General features: G+C 38.0%; 1 protein-coding gene across 1 annotated transcript; it reads right to left on the bottom strand.

The window, feature by feature from the left end:
* Positions 1-586: 586 nt before the first annotated feature.
* Positions 587-9,657, bottom strand: Mrps30 (mitochondrial ribosomal protein S30). Its single transcript, XM_004848545.4, has 5 exons — positions 9,038-9,657; positions 7,636-7,781; positions 6,621-6,726; positions 3,102-3,278; positions 587-950 (listed from the first exon to the last, which is right to left on the bottom strand). The coding sequence occupies exons 1-5, from the start codon at positions 9,612-9,614 to the stop codon at positions 661-663; spliced, it is 1,296 nt and encodes a 431-aa protein (XP_004848602.1). The 5' UTR covers positions 9,615-9,657; the 3' UTR covers positions 587-660.
* Between the last annotated feature and the right edge of the window lie 562 nt (positions 9,658-10,219).

The following is a 10,219-nucleotide window of genomic DNA, read 5'->3' as shown; positions in this document are numbered from 1 at the left end:
TGAACAGGATCCAATACAGATAATACTTAGATATACAGTGGTACCTCAGTTCATGAACTCAATTCTCTCCACAGTTCTGATCACAAACCAAACTGGACAAGAACTGAATCAAATTTCTCCAAAAGGTCAACATCAAACCTAACCACTGAATTTAATCTGGTTCTCTTCCAACTCAGTTTCCAGGATCATGGAAAGAATCAAGTTTGTGAGGCAACACCACTGTGGCTGCTCCAGCCACTGTTCTCTCCCCAATGGCTTGTTTAGATGGAAATATGAGTCACTGCAGATCATCCTGTCTTTCCCATGCTTCTTACATGAATTCTTGTGCTTTCTTTCTTTTGTGCTTTATTTTTGCTTCTTGGTGCTATCAATGAAAAGCCGCCAGAAGCTTCAGATCAGGGCTGTTTTTTTCCTGAGAGTCTTTCAGCTGAGGGATAAAAGGCAGTCACTCTGGGCTCTCAGAGATAAAACTGAACATGGTTTCTCAGTAATCTCTCATCCTTCATGCTGCCACAGTCAAGTATGACAGGTTAACCTAAGAAACACTTCTCAAAAATCAATGCATTTAATAACTCAGTTACACACAGCATTTTAAAAGATCTTTTTATTGTTCCTTTTGTGAAACAGATATTCTCAAACTCCCAAATCAAATGTTTCCAGTTAGTTTTCCAACAGCTGTGATTTGTCTTCCTTTGGTTTATTCAGTAGAAAGTGAACTATCTGAAGTAGAACATCATCATTAAAACCTTTCACATTATTATCCTCAATTGTCTCATAAAGAGGTTTACTTTGCGTTCCCCAGCATATATTTTTACGAGAGTTATTTTGATCAGCTTGTACAGTCAATGCCAAAGTATTTAACTGATAGCAGAAAAAGGAAAAATATTTTCCATCTGTGATCACACCTTGGGAGACAAAAGGTCGAGTAACATCTGCTTCACTCCAGAATCCTGTAGAAGAAAGTTATGCTGAAATTTACACACAGAATATATTTTACCAAAACAAAATAAAACATATTAGAAGGTAGCAAATACCTACTATAAAGTAGATACTTTACCAAATTCCTGAAGATCTGTTTCCTTATCTTCTCCATCCTAACCCTATACTGCATTTCTACAACAATTACAACCTACATTGTAGCATCCCTAAACTCACAATTCATATTTCTCAACGACTTCAGCCTTCAACAGTTTTTAACCTTAACTTACTTCACCTAAGCACAGTAAGCTCTGTTTAGGAAGATCCCTAACTTCATACTAACTAACTTCGTACTATCCCTAACTTCATACTAACTTCATCATAACTCATGGACTTCGGGTATGTTCAAATTTCCCCATACTAGCAGCATCTACAACCCAATAACCATTATGGCCATTTATTCCACCAAAATCACAAGGAAAAAGTCCTTCCTTGGATTTAGACATGTTCTTAAGTAAATTCATCTTCATTTAAATGTTTAGATATTGGTTTTTATGAGTTGCTATCCTTTTGCCTAGCATGCTGTAGGTCATGAGGTTCAAGGATGACTTTATACTTTCACTACTCAAATTTACTTCTTTTTTTTGTTTCTTTTGAGATAGGGAGTGTCTTGCTATCAGGTTGGCCTTGAACTCATTATGTATCCCAAGCTGACTTTGAACTCACAGTGATTCTCCTATAGCCTCTCTAGTGCTGGGATTATGGGTATGTGCCACCATGCCTGGCTCTTCTACTTCTCAAATTTTCTGAGTATATTTTCTTCCAGTCTGCCTGGCTTCAATACTTTTAAAGCCCACTGCCATGGCAAAAGGACAATTTTATTTCACACATATTTCATATCATCCTTAAGTAGACAGCCAATGAATAATACTATTAAAATATGGAATTAATTCCATTGAAAAACAAAGTACTTTATCTTCATGAATAAATAGTATCACTCTATATAACATCAGCAAGGTTGCCTCTCACATTTTCTGATTCTGTCTACCCTTACCTTTCACTTCCAGTTTTCATTTCTATTACAGAAATATGTCAATAATGTGAGCATATTAAAATAGATATATATGTAAAAGAAAAAAGTGAGCTTAGTAATTAAATTTGTATTCAAATTTCTTTGATATTTATATAAGATTAATCTAATTCATAGTATATGCAAATTTTGCAATAAAATCTAAACAATTCACAGTGAGTTCTAAAAGTCCTACCTGAGGGCAAAAGGCTGTAGTTCAGTGGTAGAAGGTCTGCTTAGTAGGCAAAAGACCTAGGTTCAATTTCACCACAGCAAAATAAATAAATATAATTCTACACAATCTAGCCTCTGACATCCTCTATCTAATTCTCCATCATTCTTTCCTTCTCTTTCTTCATCAGTGTTAACGTTCCTTAAATACTTCAAGCCTGTTCCCACCACCTTTTATTGCCATTCCTTTTACCTTGAAGTGTTTTCCTCACCATTCAGGTCTTTGGTCAGAAGTAATTTTTTAAAGAACCCTCCCTAAGGACTCTTATTTTAATAGATTTTGCCTCTAATCTCACTTATCTCCCGCCATGCCCCAATAAATCATTATATCCCTTACACTATTTTCTATGATTACTATTAGCTGAAAACAAGAATTTCTTTTACTTTTTCACTACAATGAAAGCTCCCAGGAGGGCACAACCTGTCTTGGCATATAAATAGCATTCAATATTTACTGAATGAACAATCTCATAATCTAAATCCTAGATATGGCCTTTAAACACATTATATAGGATAGCCACAATTTGATTTATATTTAATTCACCAAATCATTTCCTTTTCTATACTCAGAAAGCTGATATAATCTACAAAGAGTTGATTTAGCAAGTTTCTGAAATCTTTTGTGTACTCCATTGGGGAAAAAAATACATTCTCACAGGAGGTAGTTAAAGTAAAAGATCAAAATAACTACCTAAGTGCCACTTTTACATTTCAATGTAAAATATTTAATTATAGATCTTAAAACTTTATTTTGTGTCAAGATAAAATTTTTCAAAATGCTAAGATGTAGCCTACATTTTTAAACCAAAGAAAAAAATCTGAATAATTCTTAAAACATCAAAGATACCTTCAAAGAACAATAAAGTTACACAATTAGTTTTACCTTGATACATAGCTTGTGCTCCAGTCCAAGCAAAAAGGCTTGCAATAGCATTAGCTCTAAAAACAACTTCTATCTGGTCAGCACAGTTTTGCTTCAAAAGCCTTTCCCTTTTCAATTTGTCAGGTAACAGATGAAACTGAGTGTGACCGTAACAGCATGGATCTGCTGTTTTTGAACCTGAAGAGCAAAATAAAAACATTTCAGATAAAATGTGCATGCAGAGTATCTGAAAGCATGTGCTTTAGTACTTGCATTATGGGCATTTTTCTTCTCTATCACGTGCTCAGTACTCAAAATACAGAAATGGGAATAATTTTCTTCTTTCTTTTATTGACTATAATGAAGCAAAACTTTACATGAAAGCACAATTTCTCAATCTGCTAGTTATCATAAAGCCCACTGTGATGCAAGTCAAAAGAATATATGTAAATGTTCCTTCAGTCATCAAGAGCTTTGATATTTTGTCATATTCACCAGAAAATATAAATAGTTGGATTTCAAAACTTCTTTTATTAGTGTAATGATTATATATTGTATTTCTAATTCTTTAAAAAACGATTTTTAGGAGGCCACTGCTGCCCCCGCTGCGCGGCGTGGGCTCCAGCTCCTCTCGGGCTGCGGGGGCTGCCTCCTCGTCGCCAGTGCTGCTCCTGCTGCTGCTGGGCCAGGAGGACAAGGTCGAGGATGAGGACGAGTCCAAGTCCGGCGGCACAAGGGGCTGAGGCGCGAGGAGGAGAAGCCCCAAGGGGGCAAGGAGGAGGAGGACAACGATGAAGAGGAGGACAATGATGAGGACGAGGACGATGGGGTGCATTAAGCGGGAGATGACCTTTACATTTCATGCTGAGGACTTAAAACGTGATTCCACTAAGAAAATGTCCCATCACCTGTTCCCCTTGGCCATGGAGGAAGATATGAAAATGGTAGACACCAAAAAAGCCAATCAGGTCCTTGATCACGAGAAAGAAAACACTCCTTCCATTTGTCTCCTTGAGCAAAAATGAAAAGTTGTTTCTTCCAATATTGATGTCCCTCTAGCAAGTCTTGGAGCTGGAGGTACTGAGCAACTGGGAATGCCAACAGCATAGGCCCCAAACCTCCAAGAAAACTCTCCTAACCGAAAGGTGCGTACTAGCAAGACCAAAGAACCTTTCAATAATGAACACTGTGCTCCAACTGAATAGAAAAAAACATGGGCCCACCTCTACCCCTGCCAGGTGGGAAGCCTAGACATCTACCCTTGTGGAGTAATAAGGTGGCCCAACACTGCTGCTGGGGGCGCTTCAGAGAAGACCAACAAAGGAACTTGGATTTTCATCCTCACCACTAACGACCCTTTATTTCCATGTTGTCTGCGGAGAACTCTTTTCCCCAGCAGTAAGAGCCTCACACCTCAGCTGTCGCTAGACCCAAGTAGGAAGCCTGGACTTCCATGCACTCCCTGCAGAAATGAGGCAGTCCTCCCTCCTCCAGTTCTTTTGCCAGAGGCATGTCACAAAAAGCTAGTTTAAAAAAAGAATTTTAAATGACATTCAGAGTCTGAAAACATAATACAAAAATGTTCAGGTTTAATTTCAAAATCATTCATAATACAAAAATCTCAGAAGATCTCAGGCTGAATGAAAAAGTAATCAGTACAAGCCAACACTGAAATGACAGGTGTTAGAACTGTCTGGTAGATTTGAAAGGAATCATGATAAAAAATGCTTCAGTGAGCAATTATGAGTGTGCTTGAAACAAATGAAAAAGTAGAAAGTAGAAAGGTTCAGCAAGGAATAGGTAGTCTCTGCTGAGAAACCGTGGAGGCAAAAGATTGCAAAATATTTTTCATGTGCTGAAAGAAAAGAACTGCCATCAGCATCTATACCCAGAGAAAATATCCTAAAGTAATGAACTGTAAATCAAGACATTCTCAAATGAAAGTAAATTAAGAGAATTTGTCCCTAGCGGACCTACCCTAAAATAATGGCTGTAAGAATTTTTCTTAATGAAAAAAGCAGTCATGGAATGTTAGAAAAGAACATGCACAGTAAGCAAAAATATGTGTAAATCACAATAGTCTTTCCTTTTCCTCTCGAGTTTGCTAGAGTGTGTTTGATGGATTCACCCATCAAATAAGAATATGATAATGTCTGAGTTAGCCCTGAATATACATACAGGACATTTTAGAAACAACTAAGGATAGAGAACAGTAAAGGGATATAAAGGGAGATAAGATGCTAGCACCATCATGGCTCATCGAACTCAGCTGGGAAAGATGATAGTACTGGAGCGTCTTTTTCTGGTTCACCCATTTTAGTGAACTAAATTGTTTTATGACTGAGACAATTTGTGTATTCTTAGGGCTTACTACAGGGACTAGCTAGCACACATTAGGTTTAGTAAATATCTGTTAAATGATTGAAGGAATAGATGAAGCCAGTGGTATGCTGACACAGGTTGAACAATAGCTCTCCTCCAGAAGAAAAGAGAAGCTCTTATTTGTGTCACTTGCTGATTTCTCTAGTGTAAATACTTCCACATGGCCAGTTTCACCCCACTCACATGACAGCTGAGGTGGGATGAGATGATAATAGTTGTCTTTCATGAGGCAGGATGAGTTGACTGGGATACACCATGGGTGGAATGTGTTTCAGACTGTGTGATGCTAAGTGCCTTTGTTTTATTATGCCAACCTTGTGTAGTCAAAGTTACAAAGCTGTCTTGTAGTTAAAGGTACAAAACAAATAAAAAAACTAAAAACAAAACAAAACAAAAGGGCTAGGGTTGTAGTTTAGTAGCAGGGCACAGGTCTAGAATGTGTGAGGCAATCCTCAGTAGCAAAAAGTAAAGAAATAAACTCTGATAAATTGTTAAAAAAAAAAAGATTTTTATACTATATTTTTAAGTTACGAAAAAATAAGGACCAGTATTTGGTGAAATGCTGACACAAATGAAACTATTGGCAGTCTTTTTAAAAGATCTTCATAGGTCATTCCCTAAGACTACAGTGACCAAGAAAAAGCTGATAAAATACGTCTGGAGGAGTGGTGGAAAGCTTTCTTAAAAATCTGCCTCAAGTCAGCTAGAAATTAATAAGGGGGGGAGGGTACAACTATCAGAGAAAAAGTTATTATGTGGAAAGACATGAGGCCTTATTAATTTTGAATTCTTGATGGTTTTCACCATGTGTAGCCCAGACAGGATGGTTCTGTAAAAATGCCAATCATGGTCCCAAATCCAGTTCTAAACATTTTTACTTCTGAAAAACCACAATTTTTTTTTATATAGTAAATCAAAAAAGCCTAGAAAGTATAACTCTTCTAAAGTTAAATATTACTAATATAGTAGGAGTAAGTACAATTTCAAGTCATAAGCTAAAAGAACTTCTTTATCATGCATGTTGCAATAATTTGCGATTATAAATTAATGAACTATCTGAACTTCTGTTATCAAGAATTTTTCACTACAGTTAATGCTCCAAATGTGCACAGCACATTTTGATCATGTGTGACACAATATGTCAAAAGAGAAACTTACCAATAAATATGTTGTTTTCATATTGCCGTTTGAACAATGGAAGCTTGTCAGGTTTACATTTCATAACAGGGATTTCCATAGGTACAGAATAATCCAATGGGACGAACTTAAAGGAAAAGAAAACGTATACTGAATTATAGGAACATTAGTGTCCATTTTATTTACATCCTTATTTTTTAAATAGGGTATTTTTTACAAAATAAGCTAAAAATACAGATGAGTATTCCTTAATCAAAATGCTCAGGAACAGAACTGCTTCAGATTTTAGTTCTTCTAATTTTGGAATACTTGCATAAATTGTTTTTACAGGTGAAGTATTCCTAATCCAAAAGTTTGAACTGGCCTTCAATTTGGATTTTGGAGCATTTCCAAATTCAGAGTTTTGGTCTATAGAAGCTCAACCTGTACTACTACTTAGTGATGAGTCCAAACAAGCAAGTCACCTGTTTTTACAAAGAGAGTGTTACTGGAACACAGCTATACACATTTCCTTATATATTATGTATGGCAGCTTATATTCTGTAAGACCAGCAGGTGAATAGTTACAACAGAGACTTAAGATCTGTAAAGCCTAAAATATTTACTAGCCAGAACTTTACAGAAGGAGTGCCAACCCCTGATGTAGAAGCATGGACAATACAGAAAGTATATTTCTTTTGCCTTCAAAAGAACTGTAAATATGTAAAATGACTGCTGCGCTTATAACTATAAAGACCAACTGATTTATGACTAACTAGCTTAATGAAATTAAAAGAAACAAAAAGATCTACATGGTCTTGAAAACTGATGTCTTAACCTCACTAACATGGCAATTTGACCGCTACAGAATATATCATACCAGATTAAAAAACTGAATAATATTTTCAGATGGGATGTCTTTAAAACAAATAGGAAACCCATGAGATTCATCTAAAATATTTTATGTTACAAGCCCAATTACCCATTCTAAGACATTTCCTATATTATTTCCTATATCAAATGTCAATATATATGTGTGTATGCAATAAACCCTTACCTCTGGTAGTTGCTTGGAGATTCGAATCTGGTTGTTTGGTGTATCATTTATCTGGTATCGCAAAGCATCAATTCGGCCTTTTCTATGACCACTACGAATAATTTCTTCACCACGCAGCCAGTAAAAATGAACTGGGCGCTTACAATCTATCAAAAGATTCAAAATTCTTCATCTGATCATTCAGATAAATTTAATTATTATTAGAACAGTACCGCAATTGACAAAGATGACTGTAACTAATTAAAAAATAGTTCATTACTTTTATATAAGATACAGTCTGAATTGTGTCAGTTTAACTTTGAATTGCATATCACATTAAAACATTTATTGTCTACTTGTATCATCATTACACTAACCTATGTAACCAAAGTTATTCGTTAAGAATAGATATAAAAACAATAGACTAACAAGAATGCCACTCACTAGAGTTAAAAATAGTTTAACAGAAGTCAGCGCGATCTTATGAAATATTATTTCCATCTTTGCAATAACTCTAAAAGGTATGTACCGCTGAAATCATCTCCATTTTATATGAGGAAGCTGGGTCTTGAAAAAGTATAATTTGTAGGCCACCAATCAATCACAAGTAGTCAAAATTCACCATGTTTCCCTCAATACCACTTCCTCCCCAACTGAAGAAGGGAATGGACCCTGCAAGCTAGGCAGAGTAACATTATTTCACTAAGTATTAAGACATCCACTGGGTGGTAGATACAAATCAATGTATGAGAAACACTGACATTTAAAACTGTTTATGCATTATTTTTCATGTTCTCACTGAACAATTAGATGGAAATTGTAGTTTACTGAGTCCAAATCTTGACCACCCAAACCTACCAAGCGTTGGTCTTGGACTAAATATAGTTAAGGTTTCTGTTCCTCCATTGGCTACCTACTGTAAGTAGTTATTGTATTTAGATGGCACACAAAAAATCTGGAACAGGGCCTGACATATAATAAATAATGAGTAAATGTTAGGCATTTTAGTTAATACCTAACTCAATCTTCACAATTGTATGACGTGGTACTATTACCATAATTCTCATCTTGAAAATGAGAAAAAAAAAAAGTGAAAGAGTTTAGTGAAATTACATTATGGCCAAACAGCTTTTGGTGGAAATGCCAAAAGGCAACCCAGGTCTGCCCCACAGTTTTAAGGGCCTCTTCTCTTAACCAACTACTCTTCTATTTGGCTGCACATTCATAAAGCAGGATGAAGGCCAGGAATCCTGAAAAGCTTTAGCTCTAGTCTAGATTTGAACAGCCAACAGAACCTAGACTCCACAGTCCTAACTCAGTGAGTGCTAGTAAACGTGGCCTCCCAGCTAGAGAAAAAGGACGGAGCAGTGAAAAGCCCGGTACTATCCCATCTCCCGCGCCGGGTGCGGATCCCGAAGCTCACCAACAGCCGCTGAAGCCAAGACAGGGTTAAGAGGGGTGAGATGGCCCATGAGGGCCGCCAACAGCTGGTCCAGGAAGGGCGAGGCGACGGTCTGCAGCTCCTCAAAGAGGGGAGGGCGCCGTTTGCGCCGCAGGTAGAAACTCTCCTGCAGGAGGCTGTCACAGGCGACGTCGCGTAAGGCTGCTAAGTCCAGCGAGGGCCCCGGCTCCGCGGGCGGAGCAGGAAGGCCCGACAGGAACACGGTCTTGGTGAAGCCCTGGTACCAGCGGTCGCTGTTCAGGGCGAAAGTCTGCGGGTAAACCACGTACTTCATAAACTGCATCTTGGTGAGGATGCGCAGCTTCTCGTCCACCGATTGGGCCGCATGCACCGTCGCCTGCCAGCGCTCCACCCGCCGCAGCCGTGCTGCTTTGCTTTTGGCTGTTAAGGAAGCCACAATCGGCGGGTACCGCGCAACGGAAATGGCCCCGACATCTGTGCTGGTTGACTCCATAGCCGTGGAGGCGGCCTCAGCAGCGGTATGCAACGAAAGTCCCCGACCCGGGAACACAAGCTTCCAACACCTGGCCGCCGCCATTTTCGCCTGCGGTTCCGGAAACAGAGGTCAACTTCAGAAATTGTCCCTGAACGCTTGCCGTAGGACCCAATCGGAACGGGGAATCTGAAACCGGGCTCCTTGACAGGAACTGTTAAGAGGGTTTGGAGTACCTTGCGTCATTCATTTTGTAGCCAATCAAGTCGCTTCTCCAAGTTAGTCGCGGCTTAAAGAATTTCTAGATGCAAGAACTTGGGTCTGTCTGGGTTTCCCTCAGGTCCATCTGGAGCAGTGAAACCTTTAAAGAGGAGATGCTGCTACCTATGTTGCTTGTATGAGTGGGCAACCTTGCAGTAACTACTGTAGTTAGGAATGTCCTGCACGGAAACTTCAATCAAGCCTTATTAAATTTCCTATTTTCATTTATGCATTTCGTGCTTTTCCTTTTCTGATTTAGTTTTAAGAGTAGAAATTTAGTTATGTAAATCAGAAAAGACAGTGTGTTTTTATACACCCATGCTAATTTTTAAATTATGCAAGCATCACACGTGTATAACTACTACGAGACCTTGGGAAAATAACTCCATATTAATATGATAAAATAATTTAATATAATCTATCTAAAAAGGGCGATATATGCATGGGAT

Source organism: Heterocephalus glaber, unplaced genomic scaffold (genome assembly GCF_053883595.1).
Source record: "Heterocephalus glaber isolate CG9 unplaced genomic scaffold, H.glaber_assembly_v1.0 deba00001538, whole genome shotgun sequence".
Classification (NCBI taxonomy): Eukaryota; Metazoa; Chordata; class Mammalia; order Rodentia; family Bathyergidae; genus Heterocephalus; species Heterocephalus glaber.
Note: the sequence above shows the minus strand (reverse complement) of the source record. Positions and strands in the feature narration are given on the sequence as shown.